The following is a 25,735-nucleotide window of genomic DNA, read 5'->3' as shown; positions in this document are numbered from 1 at the left end:
CATGGAGTTCAAATGAAAATGTGGGAATTGACTTGGGCTCCACATGTAAATTGGAGTTTTTGGTCATTGGAGTTTTTTTTTTCTGCACCAACTAATCTGTGTCGTACTGTTGGCTCGCCATCAGTTTTGGGGAGGAGAAATTGTGAATTCTCACATTGGCATCAACAAATCCGTGTCATACTGTTGGTTCAGTCGCATTTCCAGAATACATGAGCGAATGGATTTCAGGGAAAAAAGAACTTTCCGCCAATCAGAAATGGATGAAATGAGATGGCCTACTCAATTTGCTAAATAATGTCCACCTCAGGGAAAGAGGAGGACGAAGCAGACTGGGCTCTTCCCCCAATAAACAGCTTAAGATTGGAATGTGCCTTCAGATGCAGAGTAAGATTATCTTACTTTACTGTCAGAGATATCATCAAGAAGAACGTTCGAAGTTTTGACATGCCTATCGAACATTTGGAGATGCACCAATCTTTTTCTTTGAATGGAGAGATGTACCAATCTTTAATCTCACATCAACCATCAATTCCTTGTTTGTTCATCCAATGTGATGCTGATACTACACTAGATTATCACAATCAGGTGCGGTGTGTATACCTCAGCATCTCCCTCAGATTATCACAATCTACGGGGCCGGCTTCCGACATGGAGGAGGCTGAGCAGTCCGACCAAAGCTTTCTCGCCTCCCCTACACGATGCGTGACCTCCCCTAAAATGTCTCTCCGAGCCCTCGACAACGGAGGAGGAGGGGACGCGGCGGGGAGATCCGGCGGCGAAGGGGGAGAGCTGGAACCGTTGAGGCAACACCACATCGACTCCATGCCCCTTCCATTACCGGTTGAGGCTTAGCTCATGCGATTGAGCTCGTCACCTATAAACAAGGTGGTGGTGATGCATTGATGCTTGTGATTGCTTGCTTCATCTTCTACTAGCTCTTTAGGTTGCGAGGACAGTGAGGTTGCCTGGTTCGGATTGGACATTTGGGATATTCTTACGTGCTGGTATGTTGCAGGATGCCGCGGCACAGAGTTTGCAAGGGGGAATGGCGTGCAGGACTGCAGGTGGTTGTGTTCGCAATTCGCTAAGTCAAAGACCGTGCCCGAGGACTGCTCTGAGGTTGGTTGTTTTGACCTGAGTCTGGGTTTTCCATATTGCAGGTTTATGTTTCATGTATGTTGTGTGTTGGTTTTGCATCTCTGAAATTCTTACTGAGAAAAAGGTGAAAAGGGTCATAATTTGGGCCCTTCATCCTTTCAGAGTTTCAATGATGACCCTTCATGCTTTCAGTTTCAGTTATGTTTGCATACTATACACACAAGCACTCCTGGTTGAGAATAGTCTAATCTTCTTGTTTACCTTGCATACCATGGTCTGAAGCTATCAGTGAAGATGACTGATAAGTTACTTCACAACATTTACAGTTTATGAACTTCTGAGAACTTTTGTTATGCTTCACTGTCAAATTTTTTCAGAGCTCTATACAAACAAGTAATAAGTTGGGCTGGTACTACTAGCTAGCAGCAAACACAGTGCACCATACTGAGTTTGAGTACTAGCTAAGAGGAACACACAGGATTGCTCGTTTTTGTTATCCAGTGGTGTATGCAATTAAGATTTGCTGTTGACTTCTAACCAAAAGCCACTGTATACTGTACCTGTTTATTTTTACATTTTGCTACTAGGAATGTACCAATGTCTTCTTCTGCAAGAAGGCCGTCTAGTGTCAATATTTTATTTCTTGATGTATGCAATTAGTCTGAACTTATGTTTATGTCTAAATTTTTACAGGGAGCTCAAGGTAGATTGTATTCTGCTTGTCGGTTACTTGAAGTTTGTTCTTGTTGAGCTGGTTCAAGTGTAAAGATCGATCCTGAATATCACCCTTCACTGTTCCCAGCATTCGTTGGACCCTTCACTGTTCCCAGCATTCGTTGGCTAGGGCTATTATTGTTTGAAGATGCATAAAGCAGTTATTGCATCTTTTTCTCGAACACTTCTTTTTTCCTCAAAACCAGCAGTTAGTGCATTTGCAGCAAGGTACATTACAAATACGTGTATGCCCACACTATTATTTTAAAGTAAAGTGACATCTTAGAGTTACCTCCAGTTTATATGTTGCACACTTTAATGGGAATATCTGTGTAACTGTTATACAATGTATGATTACGCTGGGTTTGTTTATTGTGTATTGATGCTAAACCACTAAATCTATTTAACTTCTAGAAGAATTTTTTGTTCTTTTAACTTGATCATAATTCCCTATAATATGCAGGTACTCAGGATCTACTGTGCACTTTGCTGATGAGCATAATGGCACAGGGAGAACTCTAACCCAAAGAATTGTGCCTGTGGTAGCCATATTGGTGTAACTGTTATACAATGTATGATTAAGCTGGGTTTCTTTATTGTGCATTGATGCTAAACCACTAATTCTATTTAACTTATAGAAGAATTTATTCTTTTAACTTGATCATAAATCCCTATAATTGGAGGTACTCAGGACCTACTGTGCACTTTGTTGATGACCATACTGGCACAGGGAAAACTCTAACCCAAAGAATTGTGCATGTGTTAGCCAATGATACCCGTGAGCAATTGGCTGCTAAAATCCTTAATGAGGTAACATTAACATAGCACATTTATATGGTGCACTATGATGGGGTCGAGAAATCCACGAACCCCGGCTATCCAGGACCTACCACTGACGGCGAGGAAGCGCCTGCAGACGTGCATCACGCTGCAACCGTCAGTGGACCATGCATTTCCTGTTTAATAGCAAAGCGAGTGGCCTTTTTTTTTTACTCCGTGAGAACGGGGAGTCGAACTCCCGACCTGCAGGATGCACAGCTACCGCCCTACCACTGTGCTACGCGCACGTTCTCATTAAGGATAAATGAGAAACTCGGGGGAGGTCACCCCCCAGGTGTCGAGTTTTTTTATATGGTGCACTATGATGGCTATCCTGATTGCTTAGCACTTAGCAGAGGTTTGGTATTATCTATATTCTATAGACTAATATTTTAAAAAAAAACTCGGCCGGGTGGGGAAAGACCGCCCCACCGGTATTAGCTTAAGAAGAAGCCTCGGCTTCCCCGACCGAGAAAATCCCCGAACCCTGGCCCCGCCCTGACACTGGGAGATGTAACCCCTGGGAACTACCTGCCTGGGCCATGTAAGGGTCCTCAGGCCGACCTGGGTCGTCTCACAACCAGTGCTTTGGCACACGGGACCAGCGAGGGGATTTTTTTACCCTCAGCCTGAAATTCGCTCCCACGGAGAGTCGAACTCAGGACCTGAGGGGTGCCGCCAGAGTGACTAACAACTGGACTAGCATCCTTTTGGCTCTATAGACTAATATCTTGATTGAACATTTCAGGAGCATCATGTTTATGTTGGGGCAGTTTCTTCCTTGTGCGATGACCAACTTGTGTGGTGCGAAAGCGGTGTTCCTCTTATCAGAAGTGTAAGCGAGATCCTTGCCTATCTCTAATCAATCTAGGTCTATTGGCCGGCCAGAGCCAGAGGTGCACACGCCTAGGCCTGGCTGGGCCTAACCACATGTATAGCACAATGGCTTGTCTAACAAGAAGCCTTACAATTCCTGATGAGTACACCTAATTCATTATACGGTTCCATGGACTGAGGAGCACACGTTGGAAAAAATAACTTGTTTAAATTTTGAAAACAAAAATCACAATGCCTTGCTCGTTTTTCAACTGACACGTTGTGTGGCTTGCCTTCTCTTCAACTATAATATATTGTTCTATGCCTTAACTAGACAAGAGCATATCTTCATAGAGCTTCTCCCTTCCTTTTGTACAGTTGCACTTTGGAGTTTCATGTTATGATTTGAGGAAGGCTGCTGCCATGAATGGCTACTGCAAAATCAATTGTAGAGGATAGTGAATCTGGTTGTATGCAAAAAACTTCCAACATGTGTTCCACCAAATGAGTTTTCCGTATCTTATTTTCTTCTTAATTCTACAGATGTTAACACTTAGCACTAGTGATGTTTTTTTCTTAGGTGTTGTGTTGTTTCTTCAATTGTAACAATGTAGCTTTTGCAAGAGGGAAGAATGTGGTGGTGGTAGCCATTCCTTGACAACCATCTCAAACAGTAAGGTTCCGCGGTGTCTCCATTCATTTTGATTTGAAATTTCTTCATTTAAACGTTGGGTTTGGGTTGTAGGATGATTCTTTGCTAGTTTGCTGCTTGAATTCATCCAGCATCGTTACAAATTTATTTTCAATTCTGAGAAAGATGGCCAGACTGCACGTTATCCAGCCAAGCTGCATTTCATTTACCAGTCGCAGGCGTTCATCGATGCCTACATTTTGCTGTCCAAATTGTACCACATCGCACTTGCACTGCCACATATCATTGCAGGTGAAAACAGGCAGAAGAAAACAACTGAGTTGCATTTTCTCAAAAAGAGATGTACAATACTCTGCCTGTTACTCCTTGGTCCTTCCAGGCTTACCGCAAGCTGGAAAACAATCTAATAACATGTGATGTTCGATTAACAAACTTTAAGCACATCAATACTATCTGTAGAGCTTTCATGAAGGGAACTACATAAAATTAGCATTGTAACAAATGCATTTACCAAAATATTTTCAGAACAATCTAGAGCAAATGTGGAAGCTCATCATTGTTCATGACAGCATATGTTCATCGGGGGTAGGTTGCTGACAAAATTATTTCATCTTCCATTGTGTATTGTCTGCTTGCTTCCTTATTAACCTTTTCAATTGACATGCAGTGAACCAGAGTGTTATGCTCATTATATCCCCTTGGTGCCATAATACATGGAATCTGGTTCTTCTTAACTAGTAAGTTTTCAAGTCTCATCTCAGCTTCTCTCATTGTAGGTCGATCTTCTCTCCTCAATTTAGTACACATTGCCGCTAGTATAGCTACTTCGTAGACTTCTCCATCTTCATCCTTGATGATTTGAGGGTCTATGAGTTCAACCAGTTTGCCTTCTGTGAGTAGTGAGACAAAATGTGAAACAAGACCATCCCCATCATCGGTCCGATAGACAAATGGTTTCTTTCTTGTTAGTAATTCTACAAGAAGTACACCAAAACTGAAGACATCACTCTTATCTGTTAGTCGGCCAGTATAATAGTATTCTGGATCCAGGTAACCAATTGTTCCTTGAACCGCTGTAGTGATTCCTGTTTTGTCAATCGGGATATATCGTGAAGCTCCAAAGTCAGATACTTTTGCAACCAAACTGTCATCAAGTAGTATGTTGGAGGACTTAATATCTCTATGAAATACTGGCATTGAAGTAGCTGAATGTAAATAGGATAGTGCTCTGGCAACTTCCATCGCTATCCTCATTCGATCATCCCATGGTAGTGATATGGGTCCTTCAACATGAAGATGCTGATAAAGGGTTCCATTTGAAATGAACTCATAAACTAGTAATGGGACTTCTGTCTCAAGGCAGCATCCTAAGAGCTTCACAACATTTCTGTGGTTTACTTGAGAAAGAACTACAACTTCATTTATGAATTCACTGATTTCCTTTTGTACCATTATCTTTGACTTCTTAATTGCCACGACATGCAGATCTAGAATTCCTTTAAATACAATGCCATGCCCTCCACCACCAATCACACGTGCTCTATCAAAATTATTTGTGGCCTTCTCTAGCTCTTCTAAGGTAATCATCATCCTTCCACCAATATCAACATTCCGCGATATCAACTGTTGCAACAGTAACCCATGATTTTGTTTGAAAATTTTCTCCTTTGTCTTCCTCACCTTATGTGACTTGAGTTTACGAATCACGAAGGGACCACCAAGTGCCAGAATCAAAAGCCATATGCCACCGTAAACTCCTAGCTCAATGCTTAGGTCTAAAAAAGATAATAATAATAATGTTAATGATGTGCCAACTTCATGAGTTTGGCGCAAGCATGCATATTGAACTGAGAAAGATGAAAGATGCACGTAGTTATTGTCAAAGTTTACAATGAAAGCTTTTTACTGTTGGAGAACTTGTAAAGTTATCATTACAGAAATACGAGAAAGATATAAGGCAAGGTAATCGGTTGAAGCAGTGGCTTTTTCACCTGTAATTACCAAGGAGTTCTTGATTTTATTACATCCGTCCTGTGTGAAGGGATCTCCATAAGTTCCTTTAGGACATTGGCAGTACAAATTGCCACTGAAATTTTGGCAGGTTCCATAGCACGTGAACCCTCCCACGTGCTCACACGGCTCAATGACTAGAAGAATACAAGGAAACGAGGTAAACAAATGAGTCCACCTTATATGCTGGATATGAAAGTCAAACGTTTTAATAAGCAGTGGCACTGCATGATATTCTTTTTGTCTAAACTGCAACAGTCTTTCTTGAGTATATGAAAACATATAAATCAAACTAGATAGGTAATTTATCTATATTAGTAGCCCCATATATTACTGCAAGCATGAAGTTGGGCCAAATTCTCAAATATGTGGCACTCTCTCTGATAAACGATGGTTTGGGTTTGGTGTGGTTTTCAACATGTGCCTTTGATCACTAGTTGCTTTTATAATGTAGTATTTTACAAAGTTCAATAAAATTTGGTATTACAAAAGTATCTCTCAAGACAATTTATACATGTGAATTCATGTGTGAAAACGAAATATTTTAGCATTTACTGATCATCAGTTTTGAAAACGAAACATTTACTGATCATCATAAAAACTTGACAACAAGAGGAAGATAGCATTTCCCGCTTCGAACTAAGAAGGAAGCAGGGCTCGAGCCCTGAGTCTCCTAACTGAGAGCAAGCTCCACTAGCCAGCAGCCCGCGGGCGCACCTTAAAAAGTTTATCATTGAAGATTCATGTAGCCGGTAAGGTTTCTTGTGGTGGAATCTGCCACCCGGGTTCGAGTCTTGACTCGATTTATTCTAGGATTTAACTAGCACTATTCTTTCAGTGGTAGACGAGGCGTAGAGATTAAAAAAAGCAAAGTTGGTAGCAGATTTATGCAGTCCATGGATCAGGGGAAAAAACAAGTTGATTAACTGTTACCTTGGCATCCATCAAGGACGTAAGGGTTGCCTTGGCTACCGTCAACACACTCGCATATGTACCCACCATGGCCAGCATTAGTAGCGGGATATGAACAAGAGCTGCGGGCACTGAGACATTCAGATGCAGGTCCATCTACCGGACATGTTGAATTACTGATTACCCAGTCTAGCGTAACCGCTTGCGTAGTCTCAATGTCAAATAGCTCTGGAGGTCCTGGGCTGTAACTGAAAACCCCATCAACCATATAGATGGAAGCTGAATTGGAGGGCAATGTACTGTCGAGGAAGTGGACCTGAATGTTGTAATGAGAGTAGCCAAGAACGATGCCTATTTGACAGCAACCAATGCCCGTGCATGCTGTACTTCTAGCAATTGCTGATCCCTTGTCATCAGATGGGCATATCGCAGTGCAAGAACCGATCAGGTTGTTCTGCACTCCGCCCCGGAGGTCGACCTGGATGTAGCAGCCTTCCGCGAGCAGCATGCTCGTCGTCTCCGACAGGTAGTACGGGAAGCTGACCCCCCATGTTGTGTTCACGGTGCGGCGGCCACCGCCACCATCATCGACCCCAAAGTCCATGATGCTGCTGCTGTTGATGCGTACCGTGGCATTGGGAACAGAGATCTCGAGAACCTGCACGGCGCCGCCGCCGAGGAACAACTTGGGAGGCCGGTGGGAGCGGTCGCAGGTGAGGTCGAAGCCCGCGGCGTGGTAGCAGCCGGGCTCCACGCCGAACGGATACGGGATGTCGATGTTGCCGCAGCTCCTCGTGCAGCCACCAGTCCCACCACCGGTGGCTGCTGCAGCCGGTGCCGCATCGCCGAACGGCAGTAGCAGCAGCAGGAGGAGGATGCTAACTACAGCAATGGATGCTACAACTCGGCTATTTCTTACCCTGTTCATGTGTGCGTGTACGCAAACTGAAGGCACTAGGCATGCTTTTCTTCTTTTTTGTGTATGTGTTTGTGTGTGAAGGGAACTCCTCGTTACCTTATAATGTAAATCTGCAATACGGCACGTACGTGCGGTGTTGGTGCTCGAGATACGTAGTTAAACTTAGACTGTTAGACCAATTTGTGGTGCTCGTGTACTTTTGGTGCACTGGACATCCTGTGACTTTGACAGGTCGGTTAAATATCTCATTTGAATCATCTAGAACTAAACTTTAGTCCGGATTAAACTTTAGATGACTACTAAACTTTGCGAAAGGACCTGTAGCATGTTGGTTACAAGGCTTCAAGTTCTGAGTTCAACTGAGTGTCTGAGTTATATTGTGTTATCGAAAAAAATGTAACTAAATGATTGTTCGGATCTATGAACTAAACTTTAGGTAGGATACATATGAAAATATAGAAATTTTTATATGCTCGTAGTGAGGGGTAGTTTGGCTTTTTTGCTATTCGCAGGTTGGTTTAATCCAAAGTAGGTAGATTTTGAGAACTAATGAACTAAACTTTATTTGAAGTGAAACTAAACTTTAATCTATATTTTAATCAATGATCATCTAATGGAGTAATATAATGTACTAAACTTCTAAAGTTTAATCTATGGATCCCAATAGGACCTTCGATAGGCATATGATTTCTACCCACATCTCCATCCCCGGAGGAAAGCGCGCTACATTGACACTGCCCTCCCGTTGGCCTAACCTCGCTCTAGCCGCGAATTGTTTGAAGACTAGCTTGGACGCGTAGCGCATCTGGTGGTAATTCAACTTGGACTTGGTCGTGTCCCCCCTATTTGGACTGATTAAATGGTGCCGTCTGAAATTCAAGTTGATTTGACTTTGGACGAAGGCTTCGTCCATCTTTCTTCATCGTCCCTTGTTACCTGCTGTTACTCTTGGACCAATACTATTCCTTCACGGCTTCACGTCCGCGATTCACGCCTCATTTCAGCTCAAAATTAAACCTCCTGTGTCGACTTTGTGGTTACTGAGTGCTACTCCCTCCGTTCCAAATTATAAAACATCCCAAAAATCTTGGAGAATCAAAGCAATCTCAAGTTTGACTAAGATTATAGAGATAAATATAAAGATTTATGATATCAAATTGATGTACTATGAAAATATAACTAATAAAAAATCTAATGGTATTTAGTTTATATAATAAATGTTATTATTCTATTATATAAATTTGGTCAAATATAAAAATTTTGACTCTCCAAGATTGTTGGAATGTCTTATAATTTGGAACGGAGGGAGTAGTTCAGGGTTGCTCTCAGTTTCTGGGGCAGAATGACACCACTCGGACTTTTCTAACAGAGCAAAGCCTGATTGCTCCCGACCGCATATCGGGCTAGTTTGTGGCTTTATGCTTACATATATAGTTTAGTGAGCTAAATATAAAAACAATTGTGTAGTAGTCAATCATACAAGAAGTTTGTTTGGGTGCCCCTGGCCCCACTGTAAACTTTGCTTTCTCTTATTAATAAAATACACTGCCTGCTGGACCTTAAATTTGGCTCCAAGTGTCATCCAAATTCCTAAACTTTCAAAATGCACATTCAGATTCTTGAACTTGCTAATAAGTATCACTTGAGTTCCAAATTATATTTGTTTAAGTTGAATCAAAAGTTATATATTAATTTTTTTAAATATAAAAATATGTACACCGCAAAATAAATTATAACAAAATTTATTACTTGTACTGCATAGCTACGTGGGATAAAGAAACATGACACTGCATCACACCATATGCTAGCGCGCCTGACTTCCTATACTGTTCGTCGATGGAAAATTTTTCCGTGGTGGCTTGACATGGACAGATGCTCTTGTATTGGTCTCCATTCTTGGCATCTTCCAATAATTCCATCCTCTGATGGATACAAGTTGTGACCTTGACTAGCTAACCGGTTACTAAGATCCTGTTTTGATTCAAGGTGAAAATATTAAATTTTAGCACTTGTGTATCCAAACAAGAGTGCTAATATAATGGGCTAAAGTTTAGCCACGATTCAAAATCTTTAGCAGATATATGAATGCTAATAGATGCTAAAGTTTAGCACTCGACTTCTCCTCCAAACAGAACCCAAGGCAATCAATCAGCTTTCACTCTGTTCTGCTGCAACCAGCCACCAACAGTATTATTCTCTCACACCAAACCAGCACCAGCCAGCCAGTAATATTTTTCTCTTACAACAAATCAGCACCAGCCACTAGCCAGTCGAACAGAGTGTTTGTGGTGTAGGATGATCATCTAGATCACAGGGCACCTGTGTGTTTTCCACCGATCTTCTTCGCTAGAGTTTTTTTTTTGAAACATTCTTCGCTACAGCTAAAACTACCCGGGTCTACTTGTTTGCTAGCTAGCCAGTCCACTCCATCCGTAGATCGAGACACGTCGTGTGTGCCAGTACTGCACCCGCGTTCTCCTTCCTGAAGACCTCGCTCGGTCGTCGCTCACTGGCTCTCGATCTCACACGTCCACACCGTACTTATTACTGTATATCAAAGCAATCCATCACTCCTCTCATAAGAGCAAGACTAATAATAATAATATAGCCGGTTGTTGGCTGTAAAATTTTTTGTAGCCTACCTCTTAGTCTATTAATATAGTAGTTAGCCATTCATTATTAATGTAAGGCCCACATGTCTCTCTTATAAAAACTTTTAGTTCTTGTGTCGATATTGGCTGCAAACTTGCAATCCACATCTCCTGTCTCCTCTCTAGCTCTCTCCTCTCCTTCATATAAAAATGTAGCCTTCTTACAGTCTATTATAATACGTGCTCTAAGCTACCCAACCAATAATGTTTGATTTTCTGATCACACCTCTGGGCTCTAACTAGGAACGGTCGTTTCCGCTGTGCCAGACTTGCAGAAGGCTTTCCAGCTCCAGTACCCACGGCCACTGTTGTTTTTAGTCTTGGGCCTTTTCAATCTAGCACACACTTCACGCGGTCTGCTGGGATGTGGGCACAACGCCGCCGCACATGGCACGGCAGGCCCACGCGCTTCAATTTTTGGGTGGGGGAACTTTTGAATCGGCGCCAACTTTTAACCTACTGCATACTTCTTCTAAGCAAAATCGAGATGAATCTTCTGATAATATGCTGTGGTCTCCGATGATTGAGCTAGTGCGCCAGCTCTAAATTTGTTCACGTCATACACTGTTGGAGAACGGCTTATTAGTGCCGGTCACAGCTTATTAGTGCCGGTCACAGGACGTGTTAGTGCCGGTCCCTGTGGCCGGCACTAACGTGACAGACGTTAGTGCCGGCTACTCTGACCGGCACTAACGTGCGTATGTTAGTGCCGGTCCGTAATACCAGCCGGCACTAACGTGCCCGCCTCCGCCCGAGTCCTGACAGCAAGGTTAGTGCCGGCTGATATAACTAGCCGGCACTAAATGTTTTTTCTTCTTTATGTTTCTTTTCTTTTCGTTTTTATACGTATGGCTATGCGTATTTCTAGCGTATGTGACTACATAATCGTACTCTTTGCATTGCACAGTATTATTAGAACAGCATATTACACTAACATTATATATATATATATATATATATGTCATGTATGGAACACTTAGGAGTTCAAAAGTACATGAGATATTACAAATTATTGCGCACATCAACTATAATAACGTATCAGCTTCCTCGTCGTCGGATCTTCTTGGGCGACGCTTAGACGGAGATCGCCATGAAATTCGCCCTTAGGATTTATGACTTCATCGAGTAGAAATCCGCATATAGCTTCTTGAATTGCCCTGATCCGAGCGATTTCAATGAGTTCTTCTTTCATCCACCAACGCTGTCACATTTTTCGATAAAAACATGAGAATAAAAAATAATGAATTAAAATAATGAGCAGATGTGATTGTGCTCACGTACATTGAATGCCTCCACTGTCATTTGCCCTTTTTCACTTGCAAAAGAGTTGATCCACTCGCATACGTAGTATCCACATAAGTTGTTTCCTTGGCCCTGTCTCCAACACTATGGACAAATGCGGGTTACGATATAGAATTTTTCTGATGTTTATTGCGAATGACATTAGTAGCGAGAGTATATTCATACCGGAAAATCAGTCACCCAATGAAGAGGCTCGATTTCACCTATGGGCAAGTCTATGTGTTTGTGGAGGTAGCGACTCCATGCAGTATTTACCACCTCGATGATATCTTGGTACTTTGATTTATCTTGCCTTAACGAGTCGTACACCAAGACCTTGTGCTCCTCAATCCGAATACAAAGCAATATCCAATGAAAGCTGTGCATATACATACGCATAACCAATTAATGTTGATTATAATAGTTATTAAATAGTATTATTAATACGAAGGGATTGAAAAAAAAGTCTAACAAAGAACGACTCACTGCTGGTTGTATGGCAAGAGAATGAAGGGACACATGCTATTTTTACGCAACCCCCTGTATATAACATTGACTATGTCTCCAGGATTTAGCGCTAGCGATTTCTCGTGTATAATATCGGGGTCGAAGAACCCGACATTATGGAAGTTCTTCTTTCGGCAAATTTGAATTTTTGACCTACGGGACACAAAAAAAACGGGGATCAGTCAACACACAAGGCTAAAATAATGAAACGAGAGACAATACTTACATGCACCATACACTGACGAGGCACTTGTGAAGGGCATCTTGATGGTATAAATCGTAAAGTGCTGCAAACTCAATATATACATCATCTCCCCCCCCCCCCCCCCCCGCCAGAAATGCTCATCTTTAATCCGAGCTGGGAACATCTCTAATTGATTAGCTTTAGATTGCACGGCATACCATTTGTGTAACTCGGCCATTCTCGTTGGTAGGAATGGTAGCAACTCTGGCCATATCAAAGGTTCACCAAGTATAAACTTTTTCTTGCCGCGGGCATTCTGTAGGGCCTCCCCAAGCAATTGAGCCCTTGTTAGATCAGTTTGCAATATCATCCCAGCCATGGTCAACGGATCTCTTGATTCATCGGGACATTCTTCACACGGCACTATCAACGGAGGGATCGATTGTTTGGACTGCTCTCCGAGCTGGGGAACGGTCTTTGTATTAATCCGACGATTCTTGGGGTTGCTGTAGCACTTTCTGATCTGCCGATCATAATCCGACTCTCTTTCTTTCTCCTTGGTGGGATCTTTAATGAAGTGTTTAATGAAGTGTGACTTTGCAACCGGATCTATTTCTGGCTTCTTGTTCGCAGCCTCCCTCAGTAGCTTGCGCTTCAGCAAGAAGGTTTGAAACGATTCTTCTGCCTCTTCCTCTTCTGGAGCCTTTGCTTTCTTCTTTCTTTGCTGCTTATGAGATGGCTGGACCGAAGGTACCGTGTATGACTTCTATCGCTGACTCTGATTCTGTTGTGCGGCTGGTGATGATGCCGGAATTGGCTCGCTTTGTGCGGCTGGTGATGGCGGATCCATGCTGGGGTCCCGTGCAGGCGGTGGAGAAGGTGGGCCAACACTAGGATTCCTGTCAGCTGGCATCCTTTGTCTCTCTTCTCGGGTTGCAAGTCTTGTCGTCCAGCTAGCTGTTGCATGTCGCGCCTTGCTTCCAATGTGTCTTTTGACTTACCATACACTCCCAGGAAGCCTAGTAGGTTCACGTAAAGATTCTTCGACAGATGCATCATATCAATTGCGTTGCGAACCTGTAAGACTTGCCAATAAGGTAGGTTCCATAATATAGACTTCTTCTTCCACATTGGAACATGTCCCTGGTCATCCTTGGGAACAGGTTGCCTACCGGGACCCTTTCCAAATACTACCTTCACATCCTTGATCATCGAGAACACACGCTTTCCATTACGGAATAGAGGTTTAGGACGAGTTTCGGGCTCTCCTTTGAAATGCTTCCCTTCGGTTCTTAGGGGGTGATCGGTAGGAAGAAATCGACGATGGCCCATGTATACGCACTTCTTACAGTGTTTCAAATAAATGCTATCGGTCTCATCATAACAGTGGGTGCAGGCCATGTATCCCATGTTCGACTGTCCCGAAAGTTTTGCAAGTGCAGGCCAATCATTGATGCATACAAAAAGCAAAGCTCGGAGGTTGAAGGACTCATGTTTATACTCATCCCACACACGTACACCTTCTTCTTTCCAGAGTAGTAATAGATCATCCATCAAGGGTTGCAGGAACACATCAATGTCGTTGCCAGGTTCTTTTGGCCCTTCTATAAGCACCGGCATCATGATGAACTTACGCTTCAGGCACAACCAAGGAGGAAGGTTGAACATACATAGGGTCACAGGCCATATACTATGAGCGCTGCCAAACTCACCGTACGGATTCATTCCATCAGTACTTAGAGCAAATCTTATATTCCTTGGGTCGTTGTCAAATTGAGGATACTCTCGGTTAAGATTTCTCCACTGGGACCCATCTACTGGGTGTCTGATCATGTGATCCTCCTTACGGTCTTCTTTGTGCCACCGCATCAACTTAGCATTATCCTTGTTTTTGAAAAAGCGCTTCAGACGTGGTATTATAGGGAAGTACCACACCAACTTTGCGGGAACTCTCTTCTTTACCGGCTGCCCATCAACATCACCTGGATCATCTCGCCTAATCTTATACCGCAATGCGCTGCAAACAGGACAAGCTTCCAAGTTCTCATATTCACCGCGATACAGGATGCAGTCGTTAGGACATGCGTGAATCTTCTGCACGTCCAATCCAAGAGGGCAAACCATCTTTTTTGCTTCGTATGTTGTTGACGGCAGTTCATTACCCTCAGGAAGCATGTTCTTTACAATCTTTAATAGCTCACCAAATCCCTTATCGGTGACACCATTAGTTGCCTTCCATTTCAGCATATCCAGCGTGGTACCCAACTTCTTTTGCTCCGGTTTGCAACTAGGGAACAACGGCCTTTTGTGATCCTCCAATATCTTCTCGAACTTTAATGCCTCCTTCACAGTCTCACTGTCTTTCTGTGCATCAAGTAACGCCTGACCTAGCTCGTCAGGTGGCTCCTCTTGTGCAACATTTGCTTCACCCTCGTCCATTGGTTCATCTTGAAAGCCACCTGCTTCATGAACCCATGCCCAATCTGGAAGGTTGTTATCATCATCGGCATTTTCTTCATTATCTTCCATCATAACTCCAACTTCGCCGTGCTTGGTCCAAAGGGTATACTCATGAATCCATTCAAGGCCAGGTGATTCCATAGAGTATCTCTTTTCCGGAATTCCTTTTTATTTTCGCAAATACTGCATGGACAACACATTAAACCCTTTGGCGACCTATTTGCCATTGCCGCCTTGAGAAAAGAATCTAAACCCTGAATCCACGCCGAGGTGCTCCGGCTGCCGTGCATCCATTGCCGGTCCATCTGTAATTAATTACCGTATAAAAACAAAAATCAATTCTACATATATCAAAACAAGTTACTATGAAGTATTTCGAAAACAAATTGTAAATGTGTCATAGGCCACCTATCTAGTAAACCTAAAGTAAATAGCAAAATAAATTGACACAATAACATATACACATGTCACCATGAAATAATTCGAAAAAAATCATTCTAAATATGTGATAGTCAAACTATATAGTTAACTTTCTCTAAAAAACAACAAATAATTCTACCTTGCTCAAATTAATGAACAAATTGATAAATCATGTTCATTTTCCCTCATCCTTAAAATTTTGCATAATAACATATAGACATGTCCCCATGAAATAATTCAAAAAAAATAATCTAAATGTGTCATACTCAAACTATATAGTAATCCTTCTCTAAAACACAATAAATCAATTCTATTTTGTTCAAATTAATGAACAAATTGAAAAATTATGCTCATTGTTCCTCAACCTTAAAATCACTATTTTCTTTACCTAGAAAGCATGAAACAAAAGAATAAACACTGTGAAAGAAGAGTGGAAGAAGCTGCTAACCTTTAATGCACTTGGATGGGCGAAATCCTCACAAATTTTGGAGAAAATGGGCAGCACCTCCCCTCTAACACGCCATGGTTGAGAGGAGAAGCTCGGCCAAATGGATGGGTCGGGCTGGGGAAGAAGGGAGGGGGCAGTATATACGGGGCAACTTAGTGCCAGCCAGTGAATTCAGCCGGCACAAACTGTAGACAGTTAGTGCCGGCTGGACCCTTAAGCCGGCACTAACCTGCACCGTGCCAAGTTAGTGCCGGCTGGAGGCTCCAGCCGGCACTAAATTGGCTCTGACCGTTAGGGGGCAGGCTGCTGAACGTTGGGGGTGACACTTTAGTGCCAGCTGTAGAGAATAGCCGGTGCTAAAGTGACTGTGGTGTACTGTAGATACACGTTAGTGCCGGCTCCCTTGTGACCGGCACTAACGTGCTGGTACCGACAAGTGTTTCTCCAACAGTGATAAAAGAGATAGCAAAAAATTTTACCTCTAATGATTTGTTTTATAACACATTTGTTCAAAGCATCTTGATCCCATAACCTCTCTCCCATCAGTAAAGTAGACTGCACACTTTCTGTTGAGATTTGGGGAAAAAAATCTGGAACTCTTCTCACTCTTTCTCCATTGTCTATTTACATATATAGTTACATATATGGGCTTTTGGCCCATGGGCTTCATTTCACTCAACACTCCCCCTCAAGATGGATGATAGAGATCTATCATTCCCATCTTGTTACATGCTATATTACATTCTTTTATTCCTAAACTCTTGGTTAAACTGTCTGCTATTTGACCTATAGAGTTTACATGGCCTAATTGTAGAGTACCATCATCTAACTTCTCCTTGATGAAGAAGCGATCTATCTCCATATGCTTTGTTCTGTCATTTTGAACCGGATTATTAGCTATATTAATAGCGGACTTGTTATCGCACCAAAGCTTCAAAGGGCCTTTTCTTAGCACATTTAGTTCTAATAGGAGATTCTTTACCCACAACATTTTGCTTACCGCAAGTGACATAGCTCTGTACTCCGCTTCTGCAGTTGAACGAGACACAATTGATTGCTTCTTGCTTCTCCAAGACACCAAGTTTCCTCCAACAAAGACACAATAGCCTGAAGTCGACCTCCTATCATCAAGACAGCTAGCCCAATCAGCATCACGGTAACCCTCTACATTTAGATGACCATGGCTCTTGAACATAAGCCCCTTTCCAGGACTATTCTTCAAATATCTTAGGATCCGGTAAACGGCATCCAAATGTCCACTCTGTTGACGCTCCTTAGCGCCCCCGATTTATATACCGCAAGCGCACGGTTTCGTGTAGCTTTTCCCTTAGAGTATTCCCCCAAGGTTTATCAATCCACGGAATCAAAGAGACAAGAAACAATCTACTAGCATAGAGATTCCTTTGTGTGAGATGGTGAAAACGAATCTAATCTACTAAAAACACGACAAACACCGAAGGTAGCAAGAGAAAGTTAGAGATAACCAATCTAGATCACCTAGATCATGCATATGTTGTAGTTCCAGCTAGATAAAGTGAAGTAAGATATATGTGAATCTCAATGAAAAGCCTCTTTAAACCCAAAATCTCCAATCCGATCCCTCGATACCCCACCTACTAAGTGGCAACGGCCTGTCACGACGCCACCCCTTTCAACAAGATACCCTGAAGCAAGTCGAACCCCCTTTGGTAGTTCCGTCATGAACCTCTAGCCACCATGACTACAAGATCATGCTAAGTGATCTATCTCAATAATAGATCTAGGATGAAGCGAACCCAAAGAAAAGATCGAAATCGAAAGAGAGAACATGGTCGCTAAATATTCGGAATCACAAATAACTTCACCATGAATGATAGTACATCACAAGATCACAACCGGGGCCCTACCTTGATCTTGATGTTCCTAGCTTCAGAACTCCGACGTGGTCTTCCTTGCAAGGTTCTCACGTCGGCTAGGGCAAACCCTAGACAACTAGCACGACCCTCGGCTCTCCGAGAGGTGTCCCTCTATCTTCTCTGCTCCTTGGCGTCGTCTCCCGAATTGATCTTTGCGTGAACCTTGGGGAGGGGTCTTTAAATAGCCTCAGGGGACCCTCGGTCAAAGGGGAGGTCGAACCGACCTAATAAAGGGCTGGGCCGGCCGGCCCAATGAGCCTAGGCCGGCCGGCCTGGCACTTTCCTTCGCCGGCTCGTGCTCATCTTTCTCCCCAAGCCTCCTGGAATCTTCTAGAGTTTATGTCTTTCACGATTGCACCCCTTTAGACGTCGTTATCTTCGAGATTTCTTCGAGGAGAAGGATAGGATGGAAAATCCTTCCTTAAATATCTCTTTGCTTTGCTTAGCCCCGAAGTATCTCGATCTTATCTTGTGGGCTTTGTCTTTTGGGCTTCATTGGAGGGTGGATGTGCATGAACGTGCCTCTAATCATCATGGCCTTCGATCCTTTGTTCGGGCTTTGACCTTCGTCTTTCTTTGTTTCATCACGTGATCGTGGGCCTCGCCATTTCATGCTCCAAAATTGGTCAAAAACCTGCAAAAACGAAGTACCTCCAAAATATATGTGCAAACGTGAAAACGACCAATAGTTGGGCTGAGGTTAGGATGGTTAGTGATTTTGATATTAAATTCATGCCATTATCAAAGTTAAACAGGGGATAAAATGGATACTTAAGGAGCGCCAACACACTCCTAGGACCATGCATATATCTACTCACAACACTCACGGCGTACGATATATCAGGCCTTGTATGACATAAATAGATTAGCCTCCCCACAAGCCTCTGGTAGCTCTCTCAGCTCACTGGATCACCTGACTCGGCACATAACTTGTGGTGTGGATCAATAGGCGTTGATACAAGGCGACACCCAAGCATGCCGGTCTCACTCAGTAAGTCGAGTACATACTTTCTCTGTGAGAGAACTATACCTTTAGGAGATCGAGCAATTTCAATGCCAAGAAAATACCTGAGTTGACCTAGATCTTTTACCTCAAACTCCTTACCCAAATTCTCCTTTAGATTTTGAATCTCTATTTCATCATCACCTGTTATGATGATATCATCCACATACACAGCTAAGATTGCAATCCGCCGTGCAGAATGTCGATAGAACACAGTGTGATCCCCATTGCACTGCTTATAACCCATACCACATAATGCACGTCTGAATCTATCAAACCATGCTCGTGGAGACTGCTTGAGGCCATACAAGGATTTCTTCGGTCTACAAACCTTCCCGTCTGCCTCTGGTTTCGAAAAACCAGGAGGAATCTCCATATACACCTCCTCTTGAAGATCGCCATGCAAGAATGCATTCTTAACATCCAGTTGGTGCAATGGCCAACCAAAGTTTGCGGCACAAGAGATCAATGTTCAAACAGTGCTCATCTTTGCAACCAGTGCAAATGTCTCGTCGTAGTCAATTCCATATGTCTGACTATATCCTTTTGCAACTAACCTTGCTTTATATCTCTCCACCTTTCCTTCTGGGTTTTGCTTCACAGTGAAAACCCACTTGCAGCTAACAACTTTCTTTCCCTCAGGCAGTTTTACAAAATCCCATGTTTTATTCTTTTCAAGAGCTCGTAGCTCCTCCAACATAGCTTCTCGCCATTTAGGATCACACTTTGCTTCTTTCCAATCTTTAGGAACAACAACAGATTGTAATGATGCAACGAAAGATCTATACGAAGGCGACAAAGATGTATAAGAGACATAGTTACTGATGTCATCCTCAAATCCATACCTCGGTGGAGGAACTCCTGCCTTCGCTCGTGCATCTTTTCGTAGTGCAATAGGCAAATCAGCTAAAGAGGAGCCTTCAATCTCAGTCTTAGAATTTGATGAGACATCAACAATCTCTGGGCCATCGTTAGGTACTAAAGGTGAAGGATATTGTTCATTGGTTGATATTGGAACCGCCTTTGTACCTTGTGTTTGAGATCTGAAATTTTTCCTGGTATACACTTTGTTTTTCCACCTCCCACACATGGAGCTATCTGCCCGAGAAGATGTTGAACCTGTCACTACCTCCACTCTCTTTGTTTGGGGAATAGAACCACTAATTACCACATCCATCTTCCTTTGTTGTTGCTCACTTGAACTACCTTGCATATCACTATTCTCCCTCTCTTTCTCATCACCATCCATACTAGGAGTGTCAAGATCAGTGAATAAAGAACTCAAATCTGTTCTTTCTCCATAAAAAGGATCAGACTCCCTGAATGTAACATCCATACTAACAAATAGACGTCTTTCAGTGGGGCACCAACACTTATAGCCCTTTTGACTTGACGAGTAGCCCAAAAATATACATTTAATTGCTCGAGGATCCAACTTACCCACCGAAGGGCTATGCTCCCGGACAAAGCAAGTGCACCCAAATACCTTAGGTGGAACAATGAACTCATTCACTCCTCTTAACATCTCATAAGGAGTTTTCCACCCAAGCAATCTTGAAGGCGTACGATTGATCAAGTAAACTGCTGTCATCACTGCTTCACTCCATAAGAACTTTGGCACATTCATAGTATACATGAGTGAGCGGACAACCTCCAAGATATGACGATTTTTCCTCTCAGCTACTCCATTTTGTGGAGGTGTATCAGGACATGTGGTTTGATGCAATATTCCCTTAGATGATAAATAACTTTCAAACTCATTGTTCACATACTCTGTTCCATTGTCTGTCCTTAGTACCTTAACCCGAGCATCATATTGATTCCCAATAAGTGAGCAGAAATCACAAAAACATTTAAGAACCTCATTCTTCTGCTTCATAAGATATATCCAAGTCATACGAGAATAGCAATCAATAAGTGTTACAAAATACTTCATTCCACTAATTGAGATGGCCGGGCATGTCCAAACATCAGAGTGGATAAGCATAAAAGGAGATATGCTCCGAAGCCCCTTGCTTACATATACTGATCTTGTATGCTTTCCATACTCACATGCATCGCAAACAAGTTTTCTTTTATCCACCTTGCTCATGGTCTCTGGGAATACTTTGGCCATGGTATCAAAAGACAAATGTCCTAGTCGACAATGTTCTAGTATCACCTTAGCCTCATTTTCACCCGTAGCAACTGTCAAAGCAGTGCATGAGGTATCTTCTCTCCTATCTAGGAACCATAGGCCATTACGCCTTACACCACTACCGAGCATTCTCCCTGTCTTTCTATCCTCAATTAAACAATTCTCTCGATCAAGAGTAACACGACAATCCATATGATCCACCAAAGCACTTAGGGATTCTAGATTAACAGGAAAGGAGGGAACATATAGAACTGACGATAATGTAATTGACGGAGTGCATTGAACTGTGCCAACACCTTTAATAGGTTGAGCAGTTCCGTCGGCGGTTTGAATAGTTTCCTTTTGCATAGGAGCAAATGGATTATATGTTGCAAATTCACTTAATGTACTCGTAACATGCTTAGATGCACCTGAATCTAGTATCCAATTTGCAAGAGATGTACCTTTATTAGGATGAGCAAGGTTGACAAGGTTGCCAAGGATTGTCTTGGTTGCTTCCAAATCCTTTGTATTTGATGTTTGTTCTGAACTCTTTGCCAAGAACAATTGAGCTATCTTCTCAAGCTGGTTCACAGTAAGAATTTCGGCCAACTTCTCAAATACGCGCTCTATTACTTTGTTCTCTGCCATTGCTTCGGTTGTACAATAGCGCACGGTCACTCTCAGTAGACACAGCAGAATGTTCCCTATTCTCCTCTCCCAATTTGCTACTATCACGACTCCCCCTGAATCAAATCCTTCAACTTCAAGCCTTGCTTATCCTTCAGTTTTCTAACACTAGGATGAACAAGAAATTGAGCTGCTATATCTCGAACAATAGCAGCACTTTCTTGCTAGCTTGCTTTACTCCCCTGCCGTTCAACACTTCCAACACACTGCAGTGCTGCCTCCACTCAGCACCTTGCCACCAAGCCGGAAAAAAAAATGCAGCAGCCCTTCTCTTCCTCACAGCAACACACGTCCAGCACAGCCTCCAAATCAAGCACAACCGCTGCAATTTTTTCCAATCCACCTGAGAAACTACCTCCTCTGCTCAACCCTGCTACTGATTGCTCCACCAGAACTGAATCGCGGGATTCCACACCAGCCTTCGCCCGACAGTGCTCCTCTCCACGCTCGTGCTCGCCACGTCCTGCGGGCCGCCGCCAAACAGCCTGCTGCTGCTCCTCTCCGTGCTCCAGCAGGTGTGGCCTCCTTGCTCTCCTTGTTCCACCAGCAGAACCAACCGGCAACACTACCTCCTTCGTGCCCCAACACCATGCCACGTCGGCCGTCGTCGTCAAGCTGCCGAAGGTCGCCGAGGATTTCAGGAACCGCCAGGGTGGTCGCCTCTCACTCCCGGCCCTGACACCATGTTGAGATTTGGGAAAAAATCTGGGCCCCGTTTAGATCCACCAAAAACCTCCACAAAAACATCACTTTCCATCACATCTCCATCACATCGAAATATTAAATGTAGCAAATGACCCATGCATGGAGTACTAAATGTAGGTAAATAAAAAAACTAATTGCATAGTTTTGATGTACGTTGCGAAACGAATCTTTTGAGCCTAGTTAGGTCATGGTAGGACAATATCTACCACAAACAAACGAAAAGCGCTACAATGCGCTACAGTGTTTTTTCCTTGGCGCTACAGTTAATTTCAAGGGAACTAAACACAGCCTGGACCTCTTCTCACTCTTTCTCCATTGTATATTTACATATATAGTTACATACATGGGCTTTTGGCCCATGGGCTTCATTTCACTCAACACTTTCTCTCTATAAGCTAGCTCTTGAAAAAAGATATAATACAAGTCTCTTCTTACTTTCTCTTTTTCATGTAAGCAAAAGAGTAAAATGCATCAAAGGTCCATTAACTTATAAGAGGATGTCACTTAGGTCCATCAACTTTGAGATTATGAACGTGCTGGGTATATATTTACATGCATGGCTGGTCACTGGCCCACACACGGACTTCCATAAAAAAAACTTTTATACAAAAATCACATGAAAGCTCGCGCACACACAGCAACAATCAGTTGCCTGTTTCTGATCGAGTGTCGAACTACCACGATCAGGCGTAGCATTTCAGATTCCCAGGAACACATCATCGCAAGCGATTCTCTGAACTTCTATAGAAAACCACAAGTAGAAACGACATCGAAATGGGGCAGGTGCGAGCAAGTAACCAAGCCTCCGCAGATGCATAGACCCCGTCGGTGGCCAACCGGCCGCCCCGAAGCGTGCGGCGGCCTCCGTCGTCGCCTGACGCCCTCACCCGACGAGCTACACGCCGCCTCCTCCAAGTCTCATCAGTCATCGCCTCCTCCATCCTCTAATAGACACCAAAATTTCGGTTGTGAATTCCGTTGGCTCCTAGATGGCCGAATGCATCCACATATTTCGACCCACTATATCGGGTACCACAAAGGCCCATCACGGCAAACACTAGACAGCCCAACAGAAGCCAGCGCTCCCACCAAGGCCCACGCCAGCGTGTGCGATGCGGTGTCGTTCCGTGAGACATTTACATGTATATCCTTATGTTATTATGTTATGTTAAGTGCTCTTGACCTCTGTATCTTTTTTTTTTTTTCAGTCGCACTTATATGTCCTACCGCCAACTTATCTTTACCCCTGTACCCTTCCATCCATGTGCCGTTAGAAGATAACGGGATCAAAGCCTTGACAGGTGGGACTCAACAATGAAATGACCCTATTGCCCCTGGTACCTCTTTACTCATATTCAGTCAAAAAAAATAGGCCGCCGACCCCATGCCGCCGTCGGCCGTGGCTTCCGACTTCATGGGGATACGCCACCGATCCTCACGCTGCGCGGCTTCGACTTTGTGGACCGCATCAAGGCCCTCGTTGAGGAGGTGTGCCCTGGCGTCATCTCCTGCGCCGACGTCCTCACGCTCGCCGCCGGGACGCCGTAGCAGGCAGCACTTCCTTCACTTGTGGCTAGCCGCCGCCCTGAACCTTGAGGCGCTGACGGTGTAGCTGTTGCAGGGCGGGCCGTCGTGGCGCGTGCCGACGGGGAGGAGGCTGGACCCTCCAGCCCGCCCCTCTCCGGCCGGACCCGCCTCTCTTCGGTCGGACCCGCCTCCTGCCGGCCGATCCCGCCTCGGCCGCCGCCCAGAGGCCGCCGGCGAGGAGGGCCGCGCAGCCGGTGATGAGGACCGGGGGCGTCGAAGGCTGCGGGCAGGATGTGAGTGAGCCCTATGGCGAGGATGACATCACCCGCGAAGGCCTTGATGGCGCGCAACAGGCCCGTGCCCGCCCGCAGCGCAGGGACCCGGCGGCCCAACATGGGCGCCGCGGCCCCGGCGGCGCCCCCCACGAGGATGCAGAGGATGGCCACCACCTTCAGCCGCAGCACCTGCGCCTTGTCCCGCCCCGCGGCGTCCTCCGAGCAGTCGCACCCCGCAGTGGCGAGGCCCGGCAGCAGGGAGACCGCCAGCGCCAGGAGGAGGCCGGACCCCTCCGGCCCGCTCCTCTCCGGCTGGACCCACCTCCAGTCGGCCGACCCCGCCTCGGCCGCCGCCCAGAGGCCGTCGAGGAGGAGGGCCGCGCAGCTGGCGAGGAGGGCTGGGGGCGTCGGCGACGGCGGCCCGGGCGTCGGGGGAAGCTACCTGGGCGCGGAGGGGCCACGGCTTTGATGCAGGGGCGGAACGTCCCGGCCATGGGATGCAGGGGAGGGCGCGGAGCGGGCCACAGCTTGCCGGCAAGGATGCAGTGGAGGGGGGCCACGCGGCCCGCGGCTCGCCGACGAGAGATGCAGGGAAGGGCTCGCGGCTCGCCGCCGCACTGGTTGTCGTGTCGTGCGCAAGGAGGGCGAGAGGAAGGGGGTAGAGGTGAGAGAGAATATCAAAATTGTCTTTTCCCATCTTCATTAGGCACCGTTAGTGTTCATTTTGTCCAAAAGTGTATAGGGGTAAGATAAGTTGGCAGTTAGATATACAGGTGCGACTGAAAAAATATAGAGGTATGGAGGTCAAGAGCACTTAACACAAAGATATACAGGTAAAAGTCTATTGTTCCAATCGAAAGATAAACAGCACCAAATAGGCTGACTCAACTCCCGCTCCCGATTTCCCCCTCCTCCAGCCGCCGCCGCTGCCAGGTGCTCCCAACGCTGCTCCCTCGGTCCCCCTCCTCGGCCCTCCGGTGGCCTCGCCGCCGGTAGGTGGAGGAATGGGGACCCATCCTTTTTTTTTACATCTGTTCTGTTCAGTTTCTTTAGGGTTTGGTTCTCCAACGACATCAACGAGGTGGTGGCAACGATGACGCTTTGGAATAAGGTCTCTCCGGCCTTTCCCTACCTCGACGATGTCCGTTCTGGCGCCGACGATGGCCAAGTGAGAGTTAGTTCTGCCAGATCTGAAGGTTCTCTCCAGATCTTTGCAGTTGGTGCTTCAGTCAGGAGATGCAGTTGGCTGTCCTTTGTTGTGGTGATTTCGACCTTTTCTTTCGATATGTTCGGCGACAAGATCCGGTTTCTTCAACCCTCTGTTTTGGTGGTGAAGGATTGCAAGCCTGTGTTGCTTGGGGTGTTCCCCCAGCCGATGTTCTTTCAGCGGTTGCTAGATCTCGTTGCAAGCAGCGAGTGGTTTTTGCAGTCTTCAAAGCCTTGTGTGGCGATAGTGTTTGCAGTTGTCCCTTTCCCTTACTGCCTTTTCAGTGCTTTTTTTAAGTTCCGGTGGACGATGAATAATCGGATGAAGAAGACGACCAGAGAACTCTTCGGTGTTATTATATTTTCTTTATGTCATCTTATATCAAGTTGTCCTTTTAATGTACTACCAATTGTTTTCCTATATGAA

The 25,735-nt window shown here is 44.6% G+C and overlaps 1 protein-coding gene and 3 long non-coding RNA genes across 6 annotated transcripts; 3 read left to right on the top strand and 1 right to left on the bottom strand.

The window, feature by feature from the left end:
• The first annotated feature begins 633 nt into the window (after positions 1 to 633).
• Positions 634 to 1,909, top strand: LOC120639249. 2 transcript variants are annotated; one of them, XR_005661335.1, is made up of 3 exons: positions 634 to 885; positions 1,016 to 1,119; positions 1,792 to 1,909. It is a non-coding gene; the product is annotated as an uncharacterized LOC120639249 (long non-coding RNA). The 2 variants fall into 2 exon arrangements; XR_005661334.1 differs by lacking the exon at positions 1,792 to 1,909 and having other exon boundaries at positions 1,016 to 1,215.
• A 38-nt stretch (positions 1,910 to 1,947) lies between these two features.
• LOC120712770 lies at positions 1,948 to 3,956 on the top strand. Of its 2 annotated transcripts, XR_005691013.1 has the most exons (4): positions 1,948 to 2,040; positions 2,276 to 2,384; positions 3,380 to 3,466; positions 3,826 to 3,956. It is a non-coding gene; the product is annotated as an uncharacterized LOC120712770 (long non-coding RNA). The 2 variants fall into 2 exon arrangements; XR_005691012.1 differs by lacking the exons at positions 3,380 to 3,466; positions 3,826 to 3,956 and having other exon boundaries at positions 2,276 to 2,498.
• A 468-nt stretch (positions 3,957 to 4,424) lies between these two features.
• LOC120712768 (wall-associated receptor kinase 2-like) lies at positions 4,425 to 8,058 on the bottom strand. Its single transcript, XM_039998639.1, has 3 exons — positions 7,043 to 8,058; positions 6,091 to 6,246; positions 4,425 to 5,874 (listed from the first exon to the last, which is right to left on the bottom strand). Exons 1-3 carry the CDS (start codon positions 7,947 to 7,949, stop codon positions 4,676 to 4,678), a joined length of 2,262 nt encoding a protein of 753 aa, XP_039854573.1. The 5' UTR covers positions 7,950 to 8,058; the 3' UTR covers positions 4,425 to 4,675.
• LOC120712769 lies at positions 4,543 to 6,065 on the top strand. The gene is made up of 3 exons (XR_005691011.1): positions 4,543 to 4,684; positions 4,767 to 4,836; positions 5,585 to 6,065. It is a non-coding gene; the product is annotated as an uncharacterized LOC120712769 (long non-coding RNA).
• Positions 8,059 to 25,735: the final 17,677 nt, after the last annotated feature.

This window comes from Panicum virgatum, chromosome 6K (assembly GCF_016808335.1).
Source record: "Panicum virgatum strain AP13 chromosome 6K, P.virgatum_v5, whole genome shotgun sequence".
Taxonomy (NCBI): domain Eukaryota; kingdom Viridiplantae; phylum Streptophyta; class Magnoliopsida; order Poales; family Poaceae; genus Panicum; species Panicum virgatum.
The sequence above is the reverse complement of the archived record's forward strand: the minus strand, read 5'-3'. Positions and strand labels throughout refer to the sequence as shown.